A 24,621-nucleotide genomic window follows, 5' to 3' on the forward strand; every position below is an offset into this window, starting at 1 on the left:
AAACGAACAAAGGGATCAAACCTAGTTTGGTGCATAGAGTAAATCTCAAGAAGGACCTTTCCAACAAGAAATGGCGAAAAATAAGCACGGGCCATTTGACAAAATGGGCCCCCATGGGTGCTTTACTGCAGCTGCGAACGTAGCCCGCTGTAAAAACACTCAAAGGTAGTTAAAAGTAAACCACTGCCACCAGCCATTAATTGTGGAAAGGATAACATAAAAATGTTACATGAGAAACTAGACAAAGGGGATACTAAGTAACCCCTGCAGCACAGTATGGTAAGCTAGTGTGTGCTGGGTCTAGAAAGTAAAAAATGTAAGTAAAGTCAATTTCACTTCACTGCTCTTGGAAACAGTAGTTTCACCAAGAGAAGGTATTTAAACCTTTGGGAAATCTAAGAGACTTCCCTGTGCCACTGCACTGAAGGAGCTGTGTGTCACAATTCAAAGAGGGTGCCTATGGAGTTTGTCAGACTCCAAAGTTTAAAAGAAACAGTCCAAATAATAATAAAAATACATGCGAGGGTGAGAAAAGGGCTCACTCTCTTCTGGTTAGAAATTAAAAGTCCTCAAGTTCAGCAAAAAGAGGTGGGGGGGTTCTTAAAGGGAGAAGGGAATTAGCATATTTTTGAGAATTCTCCCCAACACTCTTCCCCTCCAGACTAAGGGACAGCAGGATTTAATCCACTCCTGGATTAATCTCCTTACTCCAGTCGGTCATACTTTCTGGAGAGACCATCAGCATGTTGGTGATTACATCCTGACGTATGTTCTATCGTAAAATCAAACCCCTGAAGGCCGACAGACCACATTAACAATTTAGGATTCGCCCCCTTCATCTGCATTAACCATCTCAAGATTTGGTAGTCTGTTTGAATTACAAAAGTAGACCCATACAAGTATGGTCTAAACCACACAATGGCAAAGCATGCACGTTCCATGGTTGCCCACCTTGTTTCACGGTCCTTCAGTTTCCTACTGATGAAGCAGATAGGCCTCTCTCATCCAGCTTACTCAGGACTGCACCTATTCTTGTATTTGAAGCATCAGTTTGTACAATAAAGGATTGGTTGTAGTTAGGAGCTCTTAAGACTGGACCTTGACAAAGGGTTTTAAGTCCTTCAAATGCCTTGGTGCACTCCTCATTCCACCTGACCTTCTTGGGGAATCTGGGTAAGGAGATCACATTCATGGGAGAAGCTATGGTCCCATAGTTCTATGTGAAGTTCCTATAGTAACCAGTGAGACCTAAAAAGGCTTTCACCTGTTTGCAAGTAGTAGGAGTGGCCCCGTCTTGTACAACTTGTACTTTGCTAGGTAATGGCCTTATTTCACCTCCTCCTGCCTCATGTCCAAGGTAGACCACTTTACTCTGTTCAATTTGACATTTGCTTGCCTCTATGGTCAGATAGGCCTGCTCAGAAGCCTGCAATGCATATCCTAGGTGGTCAATATGTTCTTTCCAAGTAGGGCAGAACACTGCAATGTCATCCAGGTATGCCATGCAGAAGTCCCCTATCCCATTCAGGGCATAATTTACCATCCTTTGGAATGTAGCAGGTGCATTCTTTAGTCCAAAAGGCATTACCTTAAACTGATAAAGGCCTCCTGGGGTTGAAAATGCAGTTCTCCTTGGTTGTCAGAGACATTTGCCAATGGCCTGATGTTAGGTGAAATGTACTGAGGTACTTGGCTGAACCAAGTTTATCCACCAGTTCATCTGTCCTAGGTAAATGATGGGCATCATTCATGGTGACTGCATTAAGAGCTCTGTAGTCCACATATAATCTCAACTCCTTGGATCCTGACTTTGGCACTAGTACAACAGGACTAGCCCATGGACTTGTAGATGACTATTACCCAAAGACCAAGCATCTTCTTGACCTCTTCCTTTATGTGGGTTCTTACATGGTCTGACATTCTGTACCCCCTGCTTTTGACAGGTAAACAGTCACCAGTAAGAATATCATGCTGGCCCCAAGGGGTCAAGCCTGTTGTCAATGAAACAGGGAGGCAATCTGATTTAATAAAACATTGCACTCCTCCTGTTGGTTGAACGTCAGGTCAGAAGAGAGATTATCTCCTATTTTTCCATCTAAAGACTTCCCCCTGAGAAGGTCAGGTAGAGGCTTGCTCTACTCCTCCTCTTGATCAGATGCTAAGAGCAAAGCTCCCATTTCTGGTCTGGATACATATGCCTTTAGGCGGTTGGTGTGAAAGACCCTGGGGGCCTCCTTGGGAAGTCCACCAAATAGTTGACCTCTCAAGTTTGCCCACAACCTTGAAGGGTCCAATCCATTTGTCCTGTAAGGCCCTCTGCCTTGTAGGTACCATAACTAGAACTATCTGGTCGGGAGGGCGTGGCTAAGCAGCCATGGAGTAGGACATGTCCGAGTGCAGCTGCTCCTGTTGATCCGACGTCGATCCGTGAAAATGCGTGCAAAGTAACTTATATGTTCCATAAATGCTGGTGCATGCGTCGGAACATGAGCCCTACAACTGCTGAAGGAAACGAGCCCATCGAGTGCAGCGGATATTGTAAATACCAAATTCATGTAATTGTCATGTTTCTTTGCCTCAGCAAGACTTAAACCCATTGCCCATGTTATAGCATTATGTCCATGTTAAACCAACTGCTTTTGTGTCCGCACACGAGGCCCAGGGTTTTCGCCTGGAACAGATATTACTCACAGGCTTAGGAATGTCCCCTCTGTTCTCCGTTCCTGTAAAGGCTACATAAATAATGTCTGTTAAAACTCTTGCACTTCCCGTCCTGTCTAAAGCTGCCGTGCGAGTCAGCATGCATTCATTGACCCTGGGGTCTCCTCTATGAATGATGATTGCTAGCATCCGCACTCTTTCCCGAAACATAAGCATAAAGCGTATCTATATTCGGAGTTGTTATTCTCTGGGATATGTGGGAAGGGGAACTTGTGTCAGAGCTCGTGCGTCATTCTGTAAAAGATATGTCCTGCTATTGTCCAGCAGCCCATGAATGGATATTATTATCACTACCGCGGTAAGATATGTGTAGTTTGCAAATTCCCCACTGTGTCAAATGTGATGAATTAGCTTGTTTTTACGATCACGCATGTTAAAGATTACACGTGCATCCTGAAGGATATTTTGACTTGCTTAGATAAGCTATATGAGTAATGACCATTTGCAAATGTCCGGCCTTTGTAAATTGTCACCGCAAGGGCTGGAATAACAGCCAAAAGTGTTTTGGCAGGAAACTGTATGTCAGGACATGCCTGGGCTTTGCGCCAGTCATAAGACTCAATGTAAACGTTTTCCTATAAAAAGCCTGCTCACTGTAATGTTAGTAGCTCACTCTAGATAGCATCCCTATGGTGTATCTTGCAGTCAGCCCTTCCGCGGAAGTTTTGCATTGCAATAAATGATTGTTAAACTCACTTACTAGTGTGTTTATTGATGGAGACCTCCGCCTGGTGAATTTTAGCATTGACTATATGGAACTTTGATCATGCGGCTCTGGAGACGCTAATGGACCCAAAATGGCAGACAACAAAGCCCCGGCCATTATAACGATCGAGCTGGATCGTGGACATTGAGCGGCCCCTCGCTGGGTGCCCACTGGCGTTGGTGCGATCCTCGGGGCGGCGCTTCATCATCGGGGGAATTGCCAGGCAGCGGAGCAGGACTGAAAGCCTGTGAACAGAGGATTAGGAGGTGAGGTGGTTGCCTCCATTGCACTTCCACGGAAGACTGGCTGCACGGCGTTGATGTAACCGTGTGCCCTCGGGCAAGATCAGAGGAAGCAGCGAGCCGAACGCATACCTGCTGGGAGTGTGCGAGCGGAGGCAGATGCAAGGTCGCTAACGAATCGAAGCTTGCATTTTGTACTGTAATAAATGACTGCCGAACTAACATTGTAGCGAAGTCGGCTGCCGAACGGAGTGGACACATACACGAACGTTAGAGATCCTTTAATAATATCTCTTGAGGCAGCGGCCCAGCCGAAACGCTGCGGGGCAGAATCGAAGACTAAATATGGAAATGTGATGGAGGCCACGGCATAAACCGGGGCGGAGGCAGCTGAAGCGAAAGACCGGAGTACGGAGACGGTGCGATGCCCATTGGGGCTAATGAGGGCTGTGTTCGCCTTGTGCGGCTCACGGCGCTGCCTGAGGCAGTAGCGCCCTGCATGGGAAAGGAGGACAGAGCGGCGAGCCGGGCTCTGGAGAGCCGGGGAAACGGCAACTATCGTGGCATTCGCTCGACTCCGACGGGGTTCCAGAGCCCCGTGCGGTGCAGGTGAGGCCAGCCGGAGCTTCGTGCAGCGCCTCAAGCCGCCACACAAGGTTTGTGAAGGACCCGCGGTACACAAAGAAACAGCGCCACATATTAACAGTTAAAAAATATAAGGGCGCTGGGGCGACACGTAGCCGATACATTGTGGCACGTAGCTGATAATAAAGAGACACTGCCTGCGTGCAGCATCAACGCGACCGCACTGCTCGCAGCCAAAAGACACTGCCGGGCTGGAGAAGATGCTGAGGAAACATTGTCGCATCCCTGCATATGAAGCTTTGGAGGCGATACCGTGCCCACGTGAATAAAGAGCAGAGAACAGGAGCTTCAGTAAAAAATGCTGATTACTCACATGGAAAGGAAATAATAAACGCCCTTGGTCTGCAGGGAAACTTAAATGCCTTAATAGACATACAGCTTTAACGAAGGATAGCTGGGTGCTGTGTCCCTGTGGGAAGCTGAGACACTGTGGCACCTAAGTGCGCTAGACGCCTGCCCTGCACTGTGAAGGGGTCTGGGAACCATAGCACTACAAAGGGCAGGGAGAGCACCTATAACCTGCATGAGGAGACGGATAGTGCACCCAGGCACTGCCAGATAAGTGGACAAAAACACAGGGGCTGTGCTCCAAGAGCGGAAGCTGGAGGGCGCAAAGGGTGAAATTGCGCCGTGAGGCAGACGTGCTAACTGACACGTGGGAGGACATAACCCACTCGAGGGGATCACTCAGTGCGCAGGACCACAAGAGGGTACCCTGAAATATTAACCGAAAACCAGGAGTAACCCGCAGATAACACGGCTGAATAGAGTACGAAATGACAAGGGACACTCGCCCCGGGTCGCAGGATGTCTGGGAGAGTGATCAAGAGCAAGAGCAAGCAGCCCACGATGGATGTGTTTGCCAAGACGCAGCAGTCTCCAGGATGGGTGGCGCGGAAGCTAGGTTTGGATACCCTTGACTCTATTGAGCGGCATTGGACTAGAATATAGAGCTTTGATTACGTAGACAAATTGGACAATAGCATGTGGTTAATTACAGCGAACAGGAGCGGCAGAACACATGCACCCTACCCCCCCCCAAATAGTAGTAGTAGTAGTAGGTTATCCATTAGGGCTACCTCACCCTGCTGAGCTTCGAGTACAGGCTATCGCCAGAAAGTGCTAGATGGAGGGGAGCCTGAGATCCAGGGATGGAGCTGGGCAACTGTTGGGGGGGGGGGGGGTGAAGTTGGGGAAGGGAAGGGTGGCGGGAGAGAAAGAGGGAGGGGTGTTTGTAGTTAGGGGAAGTTTGAACTGGGACACAAGCCTATATATACAGAAACGGGAAGGGGCACTGGCCTGCACTGATGGGGAGGGAAGGGGAACTCTAACAAGCCATGGGTGACCTTAAAATAATTACATGGAATGTCAGGGGCCTCAACAGTTATCTAAAAAGGAATAAGGTTAGGTTATACCTGCGCAGACAAAAGATAGATATTGCGTTGCTACAGGAGACTCACCCGACACGGGAAAAGCTGGGAACGCTGGTGAAGAAATGGAAAGGGGTCATGGCGGGCTCCACGTACTCTGCCTATGCTAGAGGAGTGCTCATTTGGGTGGCGCTGCATGTCCCATTTCACTTGTTGCAGGAAACTGCGGAAGCAGATGGGAGAATGGTTATGCTGAGGGGACTGGTGGAGAACAGGGAGATATGTATTGTGAACACCTACGCCCCCAATCAGAATACGGCAACATACTTCAAAACCCTGAGTACTAATCTTAGCATGTGTATGGGGAGTGCGGTGATCTGGGGTGGGGATTTTAACTGTGTACTAAACCCTAGGGTAGACAGATCAGATCGGAAGTTTGATAGACCTGCTCCGGCGGCAAAAGCGCTGCAGACATTGCTAGACGACTTTGGTCTGGCGGATGTATGGAGAATGAAACCCCCCCAAGAAAGGCAGTACTCGCACTATTCTGCCCCGCAACAGTTGCATACGAGGCTGGACTATGTCTTCGCCACATCGGAAATAATGATGGAGACGGTGCAGGCAGAATATAAGGCGAGGGTCCCGTCAGACCACTCGCCCTTGGTTATTGGTTGGCAATACTGCCCCCCAAGAGCGAGGATCCCGACATGGCGTCTCCGGGCAGAGGCGCTTAAAGACCCCCTTTTTAGGGAAGACATAAGGGAGGAGATTATAAACTACTTTGAGGTGAACACGGGTAGCGTGGACTCAGCGAGCACGCTATGGGAAGCCTTTAAGGTGGTGATGCGGGGTGTAGCAATAGCAAAATCTAAAAGCCTGCAGGGAGGAATCCTGGCTGACCTACAGGAAGCAGAAAGGGAATTGGAAAAGGCATTGAAGGGGGGAGATGACACTGAAAGAGACATGGAGTTGATACTTAAACTGCAACAGACATGTGCAGAGCAATGGGAAAGATTATGTAATCTTAATTACAAAAAATATATAGAAAGACAGCATGCGGGAGGAGACAAAACAGGAAGGCTTTTGGCATGGTTATATAAGAGCGAGATCCTCAGACCTACTATTAGGAAGATAACAAGAGAAGATGGCAGGGTAGGGTAGTAAATCAGGAGTTTGCAAATTATTACAGGGAACTATATGAGGATGAGGAGAAAAGCAGTTATGCAGAAATAGTAGATACACTAGAAGATATAGGTTTGCCTAAATTAAGTGCTGAAGAGAGAGAGGAGCTGGATGCACCAATCACCTTGGAGGGGTTAGAAGAGGTGGGGAGACAGCTACCCATTAGTAAGACCCCGGGGACAGACGGGTTTCCAAGTGAATTTTATAAAGTATACAAAGCAGAAGTACTCCCCCCCCGATGTTGGATATGCTAAATGAAGCGTTTGAGATAGGACGGCTGCCAGAGTCACTTAGAGAAGCGATCATAGTACCGCTTCCCAAGCCTAATAAGCCCAGACATAGCTGTGGCTCCTATAGACCATTGTCAATGCTGAATCAGGACAGCAAGATATTGACGGCTGTCTTGGCAAGCAGACTGCGTAGAGTCATTGGCAAACTAATACACCCCGACCAGACGGGCTATGTCCCGAATAGGAACATCACTCATAATCATAGACGGCTCCACCGGGTGGTTGAATGGGGGAGTAAGAATGAGGGTGAAATGGCAATAGTGTCCCTAGACACTGTGAAGGCCTTTGATTCTGTCAAGTGGCCATGGCTGTTGGCAGCCCTGGCGGGCTGTGGTATGGGGCCTGGATACATAAGATGGGCAAAGATGCTATACAGTGAACCGCTGGCTAGAGTCAAAACAGGTGCAGTTATCTCTGAAAGATGGCAATTAGGTAGAGGTACCAGACAGGGGTGCCCATGGTCCCCTATGCTGTACATATTAGCTTTAGAGCCTCTGGCGATATACCTGAGACAACAGTACGAAACTATAGGCATTTAGGTGGGAGGGGAGCGACACTTGATCTCCTTGTATGCAGATGATTTGCTGCTGTACCGGAGGAGAATCTCTAATACATTCTGGAGGTTGTGGAAAGGTATGCGGGGCTGTCTGGCATAGCAGTGAACCCTCAGGAATCTGTTATGTTCCCGCTAGGTAGTTATAAAGGGAGCCCTGTCGGGCGGTTGCCGGTGCTGCAAGCCCCTTGGGCGGTTGATACTTTTCGGTACCTTGGGATAGATGTGTACCACACGGTGGAAGAAGAATATAAGCACAACACTGAGGTAGCCATAGTGAAAATTGAAAAGAGTATGATGGGTGAAGTTGCCTCTAGCAATGATGGGGGGAGGTGCAATGCTCAAGATGGTGGTCTTACCCAGGCTCCTGCATTACTTTGGGAACATTCCGTACTAATACCTAAAAAGTTCTTCACCAGACTGAACGGCATATGCAGAGATTTCCTGTGGCAGGGTACCAGGAATAGGGTGGCACTATGGAAGTTGCAGAACTTTTATGAAAAAGGGGGAATAAAACTGCCTAACTTTGAGGTTTATTACATAGCGAGCCAACTGCACTATATTGCTAAATGGTTCTCAGATTAAGCGACCCCTGAATCCAGGTTGCTTAGAGCAGACTGTGCCCCATTTTATATATAAGAGATGATTTGGCTGCCCAAGACAGAAATGAAAGCGCGTTCTGAGATGATGGTGCTGGGGTGGAGGATCGTGCGCCGAGCATGCCGGATGATGGAAAACCCAGCCCCATGCCCCCCGCAGATACCGCTGGTTGCGTTGGCTGGGAGAGACAAGCAGCTGCGAATGACAATTAGGAACCACTGGGAATCTGTGGGGCTGGTAACTATGGGACATGTTTGGCAGGAGGGGACTATCATAAATTTTGAAGAGCTGGGAGAGGAAGTGGGGTTACATGTGGGTCAATATATTACATATCACAGAATGGTGCAGAAAATTAAGACAACTTGGCCTGAAACAGTACTAGAAGAAGAGCCAGATGTTACCGTAGACATGATATATGATATAACGGAAGGAGGGCATGAGATTTCTAGAATGTACGAAATGATGATGTCCAAAGTTGGGAAAGAACTAACGCAACTGAGACTAGACTGGGAGGCGGAGGTGGGAGTCCCGATAGAGGACGGGATGTGGGAGCGTGCTAGATAGGTGTCAAGAAATGCTAGATTAAAACAGATTCAATTATATATTAAGCACAGGGGATACATGACACCCCTGAGGATTTTGAGGTTTGAAAATCCTGGCAAGCATGTCCCAAATGCGACGAAGAACGGGTTGATATGGTACATATGTTCTGGTCCTGCCTGGTGATTGAGCGCTTCTGGAAAGAAATAGCTGGGAAGCTGGTGGAAAAGGGGGTCAATATAGTCATAGATTCAGCATGGGCCTGCCTATTGGGGGGATTCCCCAGATCGCAGAACCTTAAACATGTCGATAAACTGTAGGATTTAGCATATGTGCTTGCAAAAAGGAGGATTGGCATGAGATGGAAGACTTGCCATAGGCCTCGTGTGGAGATGTGGTGGAAGGATTTGCAGAAGTGGGCGGAGGCGGAGACCATAGTATGGCAGGAGGCAAGTAACATAGGGGGCGAGGAAGAGGTAGGAACCCTGATGGCATGGAAACGGAACTGTTTGGAATGATACAAGACTTGTCAGAATCCACTGAAAATGAGACCCCACCACGCGGTGCGGATACAAAGTGAATGGAATAAATAGGCTCGTAAGGGGGGTGGGATAAGGGGAGTATTGACGAAAATTGTGTAATGAACAATGCGAACACAGTACTATCGATATTTTCACTGCAAGTTTGGTTTGTATTGGTTTTGTTTGTAAAATATGTAATAAAAATTGTTTAAAAAAAAAAAAAAACTAGAACTAGCTGGTCTTGAGTAAACTCAACCATGTTGGCCTTCTGGTCATGCCAATGTTTAACCAGAGCCTGACCTGCTTTCAAGTTATCAGATGCTTCTGTCATCATGTGTGTCATTCTCCTTCGGAGACCTAACACATAGTCAGTGACTCTCACTGGCTTGTGGGAAGGAGCACTCTCCAACCCCTCCTTGATTGGGGCCAATAGACCTCTAACCGGAGGACCATAGAGGAGCTTAAAGGGGCTGAAGCCAACCCCTTCTTGAGGCACTTCTCTATAAGCAAGAAGAAGACATGGCAGTAGAAGGACCCACTTTCTTCTAAGGGGTTCTTCATCAACAGGTATCTAACTACTTCAAACATTCCCTTAATCACACTTCAAACAAACATACTCTCATATTTACACTCACATAACTATAATCGTTTTTAATTTTTAACCCTGTATGGATTTTTGTTCCCAATGATTAGCAACAGTGTATGAAACGCTAATATTGTACCAAACATAGTACATAGAATGTACTATTTATGAGGGTCAAAAAAATAAATGCATATGTAAATTGTATGCAATTAAAGCTCCTAAACTATCCATGTACTGGGTTTTCTCCACAGAAAATGAACCAGAGTTTCCACCTTCATTACTGCATGCAACTAAGTAACCATACCAAGTATAAACAAATACATATTCCATAAGCACTATCCTCAATTACTACAATCATAAATACCATATACAGTTCAATTATATAATTCCTCAATATTACAAACACTCTATACACCCCACTGCATTACCTATAATTACTATACACATTACTACTGGGGTGGTTGTGGCCAGTGGGCAGATTCTTGGGGCTGTAGCCCCAAGAATCTGCCCACTGGCCACAACCACAACCACCACAATATATTAAACCATATAACAAGTACGTACAATACACCCTCAAACAACAAAGCTCGCCCTGAACCCCCTGCAGTTAAAATTATGTCTGTAGACACCAATACAGACCGCAGACTCGAAGGCAGCTGTAAACCCCCTTTTCATCTAAAAAAAACAGCTCCATGGCATCTTTATTTCACAGCTCCACCCTTTCTAAGCCCTCCATCAGCCATCAAATAACCTCAAATGTGTTTTCCAAATACAGTTTTATATTATGCATAGGGCGTACCTGACCCACCCCCCCCAAATGATTGCTAGGTTCAAGAATGCTGGGATACAAACCTGCCCCAAATGCGGGGAGGCGGAGAAGGGAATGATACACAAATTCTGGGCGTGTCCGGAAATAAGGAAATTCTGGGGGGAGGTGGCCCTCCGATTGTCAGAGAAAGGGATAACAGAGGTGGAATCTGTGTGGGCATGCATGCTGGGGGGCTCCACCAGACCACGTAAGCTAGCACATATCAGCAAACTCAAGGGCCTAGCCTATGTACTGGCTAAGCGCAGAATAGCCATGGGGTGCAAAGCAGCTAATGGACAGAAAGTGGACGTATGGTGGCATGATCTCCAGAAATGGGTGGACGCAGAAACAGTGATATAGAGTGAGGCGGCCAATAGAGGAGGGGAAGAAGCTGAGACACTGGGAGCCTGGAAGCAGCTGGTAGCAACCTTGTCGGACCCCAATTTAACTGACCCCGATAAGGAAGACTCTTCAGAGGGAGAAGGAAGGGAGACACCCAAAGAGGTGAATACCGCGGTAGGGGGGGGTGGGTAACAGTGGTAAATATGGCATGATATTTATTTAAGAATGGAATTATTGTATGGTTTGTGTTGGTTGTGTTTGTTTAAAGCAATGAAAATTATTTTATTTTTTTAAAGAAAAATGTGTTTTCCAAGCCTTTCGTTCATAGCGCTATACGCGGACTACCGCAGTGTACGCAGAGCAGGCGGCACCCGCACCCAATTTTTCCTCCTAGAAAAACAGCTCCATATCTGAAATGTTACTCTAGTTTGAGGCTTTCCATCCAAGATGTTCCAAGGGGTATGCCAAGAGTGCCCTTGTTCCACACTTTATAAGTGGCAACATTTAAAAAAATATTTTGGAGGTGGGAACAAGGGAGCGCAATATGAAATAGCAATAGTATTTTCAATGCCGTATATTTATAGAACAAGGCTACATTATTTGGAGTTACTGTGAAACATAATTACAATTATTCAGACTACACTGCAAACGAAAAACGGAATGTATTCATATTGGGAGTTTTCGTTCAAAATATAATCAAGTGGGCATCAAAGATTCTTATTTATTTTACAAGGGAAATGCATAATTTGCTTATTCTTACCTGTTCCGAAGACATAATGAACTAAGTACCAGTTTTCCATAGGCTTCAGTGAACTTGTGTAAAGCCCGAGACCCTGTGATAGGTTCTGCAAACTTTTGCCTCGCTTCAGCTGCAGAAAAAAGTTTTTCCGCTATTTGTTCCGGGAAATCGAGCAGCGAGTCTACATGATGAACATTGTCCGAGATGAAGCCCAGCACCATGTTGAAGAGAGATTTAGCGGTATAACGCAGACTGCCTTCTTTAGTGTAGGTGAAGATGAAGTGATCACTCCTTTGCGTGGCAGGGTCATCCTTCTTCATACACAGCTCCACAGAAAATCCTTTGGTAAACAGCCGTAGTGTACCTTTTGGCTTATGCTTGACATTTCTGTCCCTGTCCGATGTCTCATTTGCGAGGTGAAGCTTCCCATTTTCACGCACATAGACTGGCCCAATTTCCAAGGAATTGACTTCGGAATGAAAACCACTAGACATGCTCTTTAAACACAAAAAGAGAATGGAATATTCAGTCATCTTAAATGCAACAACATAAAAATTAGTACACAGAGCATCAATTAGGGTATGATTACAAGACTGAATTGATATGAACGAGCCAGATCGTCCCTTTGGGAGTTGGGGGCATTTTACCATCCAAAGACATACTTAGAATCATGCAGCCGAGTGGGGAACTTTACAGTACAATGTACTAAAGAAAATAGAAAAAGAAAGCCATGGATTTTTAGTAGGGCAGTTCTGAAGGGGGTCTCAAAATGTCCTCTGCCCCTACCATCCCGACTGTGTGGATATCCTGGAGAGTGGCTCAGGGAACCAGATGCCTCCCCGGGATCGTAGGAGAAAAGCACTCTCCTTTGCTTTTGCGTCACTAAGCTGCAATCAACAACATTAGGAGCACCCTCCCCAGTAAGGGTCCTTAAAACCATGCTCCTTTACGCAGTACCACAAAATGAGAACCTTAGCGGATTCTCCATGGTCTTGCAGCTCTATGAACCCACCTCGTCGGAAATCTGCATTGTTCCCGGACAAGCCTGGGTCAGCGGATCTTCAAAAACACCCAACACTATGAGAAACAAGAGAATAATACTAAAACCAGCTATAAAACCCCACACGCCCAACCTTACTCACATGCCCGGCAAAAGCATTTGGGGTTGGTCTGGACAGAGGTGGCTCTCCTGGGACCTGCACGAAATCCAAGATGTCAATCATAACTAGAGTTAGGTTAGACCCTCAACCTTAATTCATCCCAAATGAGGCTCAAAGATGCATACAATCCCAACCCTTCAACAGTGGGGAGCCACATGTGCAGCACCTCACCCAGAGTCCCACGTAGGTGCAGGGGAGATCTCCCTCTATAAGAGAAGCAGCTCAGTCTAGCAGTTTGGGTGTTGTGGCAGGTTGTGGCTACTAGTTGGACTAGTTTGATGCACCATACATGGATCGTGGTTGGTTGGAGTGGATAGGGGTTGAAGGCAGCAGGAGGAGTTGGTGAGAGTCTGGAGAAGGAATTCACATCAGGAGGAGGAGGTGAAGAGTTGAAGGAGATGGCTATATATCGGGAGTAGTTAGAGAAAGTCAGGAGGAGGTATCATCATCAGGAGGAGGGGTGAGGAGCTGGAGGAGGTTGCTCTAACAGGAGAAGGTGGAGAATGTTTAGGAGGTGTAGTAACATCCGGAAAAAGTAGTAAAAACAGAGGATAAGCCCATATCATTAGGGTGTGAAAAAGAGCTTGTAACATTAGAAGAGACAGTAAAGAGTTGGGCAAGTGGTCATATCGGAAGGAGGTGTTACAAAAACTGAAGGGGGTGGTGGTGAAAACAGAAGGAAGGCACGTGAAGGCCATGTTGACCCAGGGCAGTTGACGAAAGTGGGAGAAATTACAAGAGTAGTGAAAAACATAGAAGAAAAGAGAATTAGCAATGCAAACCTGAATGTGGAGAGTGGGCTCTCGAGTAGAGAGTGCTTCTCGATGTAACTCCAACTCCTTTAGAAGCTTTCTTTGTGTCTAAAGCTGGTGGTGCCAACACAAAGGTTCATCATCCAGAGATTCCAAAGAAGCAACTAAGTTCTGGGGACCACTTATTGCCCAATAGCCATGGGTACACGGCTCGAGAGAGCCTACATCTAAATATTACGCAAAGAGTGCCCACCACCCTGTGGCGTGCGAATGTGAGTCATTGTTTACGCCCAAGACTTCCTGTGCAGGGTCCTTTTAGTACTGTAGAAATTAAACCTAAATCACGCCTGCCAAGTGCAGTGGTTTGTCCCCCCCACTTGGCGCTTCATGAGAGAAGATACACAAGGTAGTGCATTACTTCTGAGGCCAGGTCGGCCCATGGTACAATGGATGATTTCACTGAACCAGAAATCATGCGCTTTTTTTGGTTAAATCCTTTTGTTATTCAACATTCATAATACAATGTTCAGAATAATCACATACCGACATACATCCAATATAAACCAAAATGCAAAAGTATAGAAAAAAAACAGCTTGTCAGCAACCACCCAAGCATGTACAGTCATATCATACATTGCCACTTCCCGGGTTTCCATTTACCATCTACAAATTACATCACATATCCTGTGGATGTCTCCACCATTCAAAGCAAACTAAGAGAAGTCACCCCATCCCCCAAAGAGAAAAGGCTCAAAAACACTATATCCAATCAACAGGCTAATTGTTCAGGGGGGCATATCATGCGAGGGATGGAACAGAGCCTGCACAAGAGCGTTCCATTCCACTATGTTGCCATTAAACTTGTGGGATTCCCCTCCTTAGAGCTCTATACCACACCGTGGTCTCAGCCGTGTACCATCTTTTCATATCTTCCCACCACAAAAAAAATGTTTTTAAAAAAAGAAAGAAAACTGCCTGCTTTCTCTTTCCAAAACACAGCTATCCTACATTTTGCTAATACGCAGGCCAGGTCCAACAATTTAGTCACACATCTAGCATTTCTTGAGCGAGAATAAATAACAAGCAGACACGTTTCAGGTGTCCATTTAAATGTAGTTCCATCTGCCCCCTCTAGTCTCTATCGTACAGATCCGTGAAAGCCTTGGATCACTGGACAAAACCAAAACATATGAATGAAATCTGCCAGGTCAGTGCTGCACATGGGGCAGCCGGGAGACACCAGCGGAGAAAATCTCAACAGTGTGTATAGTGTCATGTAGGTCTCATGTAGGACATTGAATTGTATAGGTTTATGTTGTGCGTTTCTAGAGGCCTGTCGCACATATAGCAGGTCCCTATCCCAGTCCACAACCTCTTTATTGAACCCAAATCCGTCTCCCATGATGGTTTAACCTTGAACGTCCCACCACTTATACCAGACAATAGTCTCTTGTACAACCTCAACACTCGCCTCCAGCAATCCTCTATCTCGTACAGCAGTGCAAGCGTCTCATCCATCTTTGGTTCCTCAGACGAGTCGGGCCACATTTTCCCAGACAGCTTCACTAGTCCCATATACATCAAAAACTGCCCAGGGTGTAGATCATACCCCCTTACCACCTCAAAAATTCTAAAAATAGTCCATGTGGCCAACCCTATGGTTTTCCACGTCTTCATAAGACCAAGATGCCCCACGTCTCTGCAGATGGTGGCTGGAAGCGGAATGTGTGGAGTACAGGTCTCGTAGCTTTAGAAGTCTCCACATTCTGAGTCAGAGCATCCTGCTCAACAACAAGAAAGAAGGTTGACATGACAAACAATTATCTGATATCCATAATGCCTCTTTCGGCATAACCGTCCGAATAGCTACCCGTATCAAATCTGTATCACCCATGGCTTCATCAGACAGACACCAAGACAGATACTGGATCTGGCCTGCCAGGTAATATAGTTCAAACCATGGGAGCTGTACTCGACCTTCCTCATATCTCAAGCAGAGTGTCACCATCGCAATCTTATGTCTTCCAGAACCCCCCAAAAACAGAAAAAAAACTCTAACCACAGAATTCACCAATTTGATAAAGGATCTGGGAATATCAAATGGGACATTCATGAAATAATACAAGCGACGAGGCAAGACCACCATCATGGCCAGCGCCATACACCCACTTACGGACAATGAAAGCTTCTTCCAAAAGCCCACAGATCGCACCAATCCGTCCAATGCTCTTACCGTACTGCTATCATGTAAATCACTAATATTATGACAGATGTTGATTCCCAAATACTGGAGTCAGCAGCCCAATGAATGCCTACCTCAGGTAATTCACATTTCTTCGTGGACAACGGTAAAATGCATGACTTATCGTGGCTTATAGTTATACCGGAAAGCTTAACGAAATTATCTAACACCACCATTATCAGCGGCAGGTTATGTTCAGGTCTCTGCATGTGGAGTAACATATGTGTATGTAGAGAAATCAGACGCCTTCTGCCATCCACTAGTGTTCATGTGTCCTCAAACTCCGACCATAGATGCACTACAATTGGTTCCAGTGCTAAAATGAATATCCAGGACGACTGACATCGTCTCGTCCCACTCTACAGCTCCCACGGTTCCGACATACATTACCAGTTTTGGCCATAGGCACAGTATAGATCAACTTCACCCATCGTAAGAAGCTCTCACCAACCACAAATGTACTCAGAGTACCATACATCCCGTTCCAATATACGTAATCAAAAGCTTTAACAGCATCTAACGAGGCTACCGCATAGTGAGCCTTATGTGATCAAGTCCCACATGAAGTTTCCTCAAATTCAGGGACATATTCCTACCTGGCACGAATTCTGTCTGGTTTAAATGTATAAGGGAGCAGATCACTATTCGTAGTAAGCAGGGCAGTAAGAATCTTGATTTCCTGATTCAACATCGACAATGGTCTACACCAGTGGTCTTCAAACTTTTTTGGCCGTGGCCCCCCTGAGCAAAATTTTGGCAGGCCGGGACCCCCCAGAAATGCCAAATGGACAGTATGTACTGCGTGCCATCACCTGCTCCCATCACAGTTGCTGGGCTCCCTCATCCCACTGCTACCCAGTCCCTGGTCTCTCCCCACCCCATCACACACCCTGGGCTATCACCACTCTGCTCCCACCACTATCCCATGGTTCCCGGCCATTGTGCTCCCACCATAGTTCCTGGGTTCCCCCCATCCCGTTCCCAACACAGTCAGAGGGCCAGTGGTGATTGGTGATTTTTTTTAAGTGGAGGGGCATAACTATTTCCCCCAAAAATGCCATAGCGACCGAGCATAGTGAGGGAGCCCGAACCAATAAAGGGGGGTTCGGGGGGTTTTCCCCCCTGAAGTTTTTTAAATAATGGGTTAAAATGTTGCATTGTAGAGCATACTTTTAACAATAAAATGGGTAAATAGCCAAACAGTTTGCAATTGGTGCTGGGGGGCCCAGGCATGACATTTTCTACTGGACATCTATGATAGATGTCCAGTAAAAAGATACCATCCCTGTCCCCTGGGTCCCACTGGGCCTAACACAAGCAACATGATTATGTGTGTATGCAAGGCGCTGTACATTCATACAGCAATCACTATCATTCAGACGAGCATCCATCACCATACACTCACTCGTAACATAAGCATACACGCATCCATACACATTTAAATAAAAATAATTAACATAAACGTACCTTCTGCATTGGCCTGCATGTGGTTGCTGAAACACCCTGCTCCAGGCTGCTCTGTCCGTATGTGCGAGGAGGCGCAGGAGCTCCCCCTCGGACATACAGACATGCAGTGGCCCAGCCAACATTTCCAATGAGCTATGTAATGCTGGCAAAGCAAAACGCCCCAGCCTTGCATGGCTCAGTGAGCATGTGCGGCTGGAGAACTGAACTGAAGAATCAAAATGCCTTTGACAGTTCAGCCAGCCCAGGAGCACTCCCTCAGCTGAAAAGAATCAGCCGAGGGAGTGCTCACTGTTTCACTGGGCTGGCTCCTTAGATCCTCCATAATGGGTGAGGAGCCACTGGGTAGGCGCCCGCTCGCCATTATGGATTAAAACGCCAGGCTCGGACTGGCCTATAGGGCAATGCCTGTACCAAAAATGTAAAATGCTAGTGTGGGCCAGTCAAAATGGGCCACCATTTTGGCCAATGTGGGCCAGTTTGAGTTACTTCACTATGCAGTTAGTAATTTTTACCATTGTTGCTGAGTATATCACAATTTACTTACATTTTAACATAAAGCGCCCCCTTGGGTCCTGAACAGTGGGCCTCATGACAACCCTGGCGGTAGCTGTGCCGGTAAAACTGGCACGGCTGCCGCCGGAGTTGCATCTGGGTCCGGCACCCACGAATGGGCAATTACCGGGTCATGCCGAGTTAGGCGGACCTAGTAATTGCCCTTTCGCGGTTGCCGGTACCAGTAGATCCCCATTCCCATTTGAGCCCCATAGGGCTAAATGGGAATGGGGAGCTCGGCTGTGCTCACGGGTGCCGCACAGCCTGCCAGCTCAGACCTGGTGGACTGTCAGGCACCCGCAAGCACAACTCGTACTATGGCGGTACGGTAGCAATGGTACCAGTAGCTTACCGGCACCGTTGTTACCGTACCGCCATAGTTGTAATGAGGCCCAGTCTGTGACTAAAGGAATAAATATCCATTTACAACTGCAGGCCACTTTTTCATTGTTGCCCGAGTCAGTTTCATGCTTCAGCCTGACCATGTGAGCCGCCCCTGCCCATTTCTTCCAATCTAAAAACAAAACACATTTTTTTTTTCTTTTTTTTTTAAACATTTCATGCTGAGCTCTCAGGGACCCCCCGGGAAGGGATGCACCGTGGTCTACACGATTCACAGAATTGTTATGGCTTCACAGATTGGAGTACAGATGCCATCACAGATTCCCGCATACTCGTGGGCAGAGTCCCGGCCTCATAGACTGCCTCAAATTCACTAGTATATCACTATAAGCTTTGTAAAATTCTGCCAGCAGCTTCCTTCTGCATTTTTCTGAGATTTCAGAGAAGCAATCACCACTCCCAGTCCACTTCCACCAAAGGCCCACCCAACAATTCGGCCTGTTCCAGCGACAAGCTTGGCAATGCAATCTGAGAAAAATGTGGCAGATCAGAAGCATGCAGAGGGCATCTTTAAATGACTTTATTAAATTATAGTGTAAATGAGAGTGTGAAAACCCAACTGTCCCAACCGCTATGGGGTATTCTCTACATATTTTACCATCTAAAATTTAGTGTCTAAAATATGACACTAAAGGTGCACTAAAGGTGCACATCAGTCGGCTTCTAAATCCTGTCCAAAAACGAATACTATCTGATCCTACCCACTAAGTTGAACCAAAAAGAATATGGGCAGGAGAATAATGTCTCCCTTCTTCTGGCAGGGGCTTCTTGCACTGTTCTTTTTAGTCTTGAACTCAGTTTAAAATGCAATTTTCAAATAGCCTTTGCTTATATTAGCTCATGCAAATCTCTCAAACGGCTTTTGCTGCTCCCTTTCTTTGTTATAACAACTTTCCTTGATTCTGGTCGGTTTTTGTCTCATGAAGGCTTCTTGGACTTTCTGCTCCTGTCTTTCTGTCTTTCTTATACCAGTCATTCACTTTGTACTCTGGTGCAACCTTCCCTTCTTTCCAGGATAATGCTGCGTTTCCTTTAAGTTGTAGATCATAAAGGCTTCCCAGCCTTCCTCACTTCCCTCGAAATGTATAATTGGTTATTTTTACAAGGTTAATACCCAGAGGCTTCTAAGCGCGGACCCAGGGAATCGAACCGGTGTTGCTCTGTGTCGCTGTGTTTCAATCTTTCCTACAAGTCTATTTGTCACCCCTTCAGGATTAGTTAGTATTCCCCCTCAGTTATTTATGTAATTCACATTTAGCAACAAATCTTTTCCTCTTTCAACTCTATTGGCTTCCCCTTCAGGGTGGGTTAGGATTTGCTTTCTTTCACTTTTACAGTTCATGGTTTGTCAGATTTACTTTCTCACTTAGCTCGTTTCTACTGGGACAAGTGTAAAAGTTCCTAGAATGCTTCCCGCCTCAGTTTTCATTCTTACCGGGATCCCCATTACCTTCTTTTTCAGGTGGGAACATCTCGGGATTGCTTACGGTTCAGGTACCTCAGGGCATTCCCCCTTCTTCATTCCTCTCCTTGCCAGCGTCTTCGTCTGACGCAGCACATCTTCTATCGCAGCTTTGGCATTCTTCATTGGGGGACAGCATCAGCTGTAGCGGCTTCCCCTCGGCGGTGTTAGCTGGGCAGCATGCCACCACCGTTACTCCAGCTCCGGTCAGAGTCTTCTTTCCTTCAGCCTCCAAGCGGATAGCTTCTCTGTTGCTAGCTCCGAGCAAGTTTGAACTTTGTGCGCGCTGTTCATCTACGGCATGGTCTCCAGCTAAAGTGGTGTTATCAGGGGACCTCTCCTGCTTTAGCACACAATCCTCTCTCCCTTCCCCAAAGGAATGCTTCTCCTTAAATCCACTCGTCCCAGTGGATCTAGGCATTTCACTTAGAGAGCCAGCTGTTCTTTTCTCTCAAGGGCAACATATTTTATCTTGCTCATTTTTGAAGTCTCAACAATTGGAAGCATTGGATATGACAGACAGTCCCATATATTCCATTACAAAAGGGCTCTGGGGCCATCAACCACAAGCATAAGTATATCAATCAAGTGGTAAATCAGTGAAATCCATAGAAGTTTTCCATGTCACTTTGCCGACAGTAATTATTTTGTGGCAATTTACCACAAAGTAATTACTTCAAAATCCTTCATTGAATTGTTTTTTTGTTAAATTTGGAGTTGTCCCTCTCATGCCCCGCGTCCACGTCATAACTGACCCTACGCCAGAGCTACCAGGGCCCTTTTTACCCACTACCCACAAATAGCTATATTTTTTCATGAAATGTCAAAGTAATTACTTTGTAGTAAATTACCAGAAAGTAATTATTGTCGGCGAAACAACGCGATACCCACAGAAGAGTCCCGGAGTGTTTCGACATAGGATCCAAGTCTAATGTATCTCGTTGAGTCTTCACCACAGCATGCATATCTATCTATCTCCATCTCCCTCCCTCCCGGGAACTAGACTGGTCAGTGTTCCTAGGCAAATATGGCCCAAGGAAGAACACATTAGCGGATTAGGAGAGAATTAATTGATGTGTTTGAGAAAGGGGCCGCTAGGGGCTTTGAATTATAGGGGTCGCCACTTGTCAAATATAAAAGAATGCCCAATTACAAGGTGCAAGTTATATCCCAGACTGGGGCCCGGTTCTGCACACAGAAAGTACTTCTAACTGCATGGCGCTGATGAAATGGACATTGAAGCGGGACACACTGGACTTACGAGCCAATTTGGCTTGCTACCTTTGGGATAGGATGGGAGTAGGGGAGGGGGAAAGAGTTTATGTTGGGTTGGGGAGTAAACAATTTAAAGCAAGTGGTTGTGGCGTTTTACTGGTAGAACTATTGTGATACATGTTATTTGATAGGTCAATGCCACAACTTTCCATAAACCCCCCCATCAACCCCAAACTGTCCATATACATTGAACAGAGTTAAATCTGGGATGATAAAAGAAAGGTAACTTCAGGGAATGCTATTTGAAAACCGCATCGATGCCCTGTGTTGCCCATTTACACAGAATTGAAAGTGGGAGGTTATTTTGTTACGGCACAGACTACTTTGTATTGAAAAACATAATTTGAAAGTGTATGCATCTTGGTGTCACTTTAATGAATAAGTGCAGGTAGTGGCTTAAGCTGGTATAGACACATTGTGGGTCATACTATCTGTGCAAAACGCTATCGCCTAGGATATTATGCAGCCGGGGGAGGCCTTGTTGAAGATCAGATGTTTCCACAACATAAAATGAGTATAAAGAATTAATTCTAGTTATAATAATTGGGCGAAGTGCAAACACATGCATTCCATTTTCTTTCATTGCACAGGCAGAGTCAGGTGGAACGTGGAAGGAAAGTGGGGGGAGGGGTTCTAACATTTTACATACCAAAGGGGAATAAATATATCTTTAGCCTGAAAATACAGGCAGGCTAAAAACCACACACATGCATTATAGTTGTGCAGGCATACCGATTGAAACTTGCACTCACAATCACGGTCTTGTGGCCAATGCTGGATTTGACTTTTATGGATTTCATTCATTCACGGTGCGTCACTCTTTCTCAACTCTCATGCTGGACTTCCTTTCCATCTTGTACTCATGGTGGCCCTGAATCATGCTGTTCCCATCTTCATCTTGTATCCTGGCTTGCATGTGCTACTACTCACTTCTGCAATTGTATTAGCTCTCCACTCTTGCTTCTCCACTCTTTTTGACTGCTTACTCTCTTTTCTCTCCTCCTTTCCCTTCTCCCTTTTCCTATTTCTTCCCCTTACTTTCTTCTATGCACTTACTCTATCAGAATTGTCCCTGGACCTAATATGATAGCAACCTCGTCTGTTTCCTCCACCCTCCCATAACTGGTTTTTTCCTCCCTTCCAGCACTTTCTGAAATGTCGTCGTCAGGCCTAGTATGATAGTCGCTCGTTTTGTTCCTCCCCGCCCTTTCTGCACCCCTCTCCTTCACCTTTTGTTTTTCTCCAGCTCTACCAGAAATGTCGTCAGGCCTAGTACGGTGGTCGCCTGTCTGTTTCCATTTCCTTCTCACTCTCCCCCTCCCTTCCTTATCTATGTCTTAGCTCTTGCACTATCTGAAATGTTGTCAGGCCGAGTACGATCGTTAATTTCACATCCTTACTGTTCATGGCCTGTAAGAATGTGGTTGTATTTTCCCTTGTTGCCTCCCTTGCCTTGAAGCGCTTTGAAACACATTGTGTATAGGCGCTATATAAATAAACAATCATATCATATCAAGTAGCTTGAAAATGCATACACAAACGTGAATTTTAAACTAAATACATAACTGTATCCACAGAGACACACACAGACTGCAAGTAATATACTCTTGTTTAGTGCAAGTCACACTTACATATTCAGTGAAAGCTGCAACCACATATTTTGAGAATACAGTATGCACGTGGGTTCAGAATACAATCAGATCCATGATAATATTATTTTAAATTCAAACCTACAAGCTGGCTGTTGTCTACAGGCACAGACCCTACACAGCCTATACTTTCACAACCTTGCATGTAAAGTGGAGCCAAGTTGAATAAATAGGAAACATGTTATTGGTTTAAGAGATGTTTCGCTGAGAATGTTTGTAAGACATTTGCATTATGTTGAAATATTACCATTGGGAAACTAGTGAACTGGTCTGGAGTAGACCTGTTCCCGAGCTGCGAGGGAACATCGTGCAAAAGCTAATCTTCTTCAAGGCGCCCTAGAAGTCAGTCCTCGAAAGGCTGCCGACCGGAGACGGGGTCCGCCAAGAACCTGAAGTGAAGCATCCGGACATCGAAGTTCATCATCGGAGGACCGCCGTAACCGCTGGAAGGCCATTAAGTCGTGTTTCCCAGAAGCAGGGACAGCTTGACGCTGTGCTGCTCGACAATCAGAGCCGCAACGCACCACCATTGTCTAAGACACTTTTAAACAAAGGACTCCCTTGCCCTCACCATCTGCCGCTTTGTCCCGCCAGAGAAAGTCGAGGTAGTCGACAGCCAAGGAGAATCCACTGGTGCGTTTCCCACCACCTGAATTCCAAAAAGACGCCAACAAAGATCCCAAAGCCAGCCGTGGTCGAGTCCAGATCTCTGACGCCAAACGCAGCCGACACCCTTGCTGGGCCTACGTTCTTCATCAATCTGCTTTGTGGCAACAAACTATTGTCATCGAGGTGCCCCGCACGCCTCATCTTCACAGGACGTCCACGATCGATCATCGACGAGCACTGCGAAGGTTGAGACTGCTGTCCCGACGACCATGTTCACATTTCTTCGAGGAATCTCAACGCCCTGTGGATCCTGCTTTAAAGGGAGTTCACCCACGAGGATCCATCAATGAACCGTCGACGAATCTCTGCTAAACCAGGTACATTGGGGTAGTGGAACATGTTTATAAGGAAACAAGACTATTTTAAACATATGGACTGGGCTTGTTGATGCACTTTACAGGTTGCCCAGGTCCAGGTAGCGGATCCTCATACAGAACTGTGTCTGGTGGTAGGGACCCAGTATTCTGTTATTGTTTAACCCAACTTATCTTCCTCCCTCCGTCAGTTGTTGATTCACTTTACTATTTGACTTGTATGCCATTGAAACTACCAGTAGTTGGTGCATTTTAAAGGAGTCAAGAGTTAACTGGGGTACCACATATATATTGTACATATTTACCATATAAGATTTTCCAAGCACAAAGTGTATTATTGATTGTGTGTATATATATATATATATATATATAAAGAATGTTATCACATAACATAGTATGTGGACATTTCTTTGTGGGGGTTTGGGGGACTACACTGTACTTAAGAATCAGCCCCCATCACCTCCTGAGAGCTTAAACCTTGATTGCTCGTCCATTGCTACCGTATAGAGAATCTTGGCTGGGGTGCTCTGTGCTTCTACTCTGCCATTTATAGGGCAGGAGTACAGATACCCCCCCTCCAGTCTTTACAAATATGTTCGGCGTACGTAGACAAAGTATAACAAAACCTGCCCAATGGTGTTAGTGCATGAACATTTAATGGAAAAACCTGGTATATGAGGAGATTACCAGAGTATAGGAAGGCAAGATCTAGAAAACTGCAGGAGTACTCAAGCATGTGATGGCAACAACTACCTAATGGGGGGAGTTCCTGGCCATAAAAATGTTACTTCTGGCAAATAGTTGCATGCCGAAGGGATAGCTCATATGCAAAGTG

General features: G+C 46.0%; 1 protein-coding gene across 5 annotated transcripts in view; it reads right to left on the bottom strand.

Annotated features, from left to right (window-relative positions):
- Positions 1-24,621, bottom strand: part of LRRC42 (leucine rich repeat containing 42) — a 300,779-nt gene that overhangs the window by 273,662 nt on the left and 2,496 nt on the right. For 3 of the 5 annotated variants that reach the window (XM_069642154.1, XM_069642153.1, XM_069642152.1), the window contains exon 2: positions 11,864-12,339. In XM_069642154.1, coding sequence (XP_069498255.1) covers positions 11,864-12,336 — 473 coding nt within the window. In that variant the 5' untranslated portion in view covers positions 12,337-12,339. Of the gene's footprint in view, positions 1-11,863; positions 12,340-12,854; positions 12,917-24,621 lie in introns of those variants that run through there. The other 2 variants (XM_069642156.1, XM_069642151.1) reach the window with 2 other exon arrangements.

This window comes from Ambystoma mexicanum, chromosome 1q (assembly GCF_040938575.1).
Source record: "Ambystoma mexicanum isolate Mex_15411 chromosome 1q, UKY_AmexF1_1, whole genome shotgun sequence".
NCBI lineage: Eukaryota > Metazoa > Chordata > Amphibia > Caudata > Ambystomatidae > Ambystoma > Ambystoma mexicanum.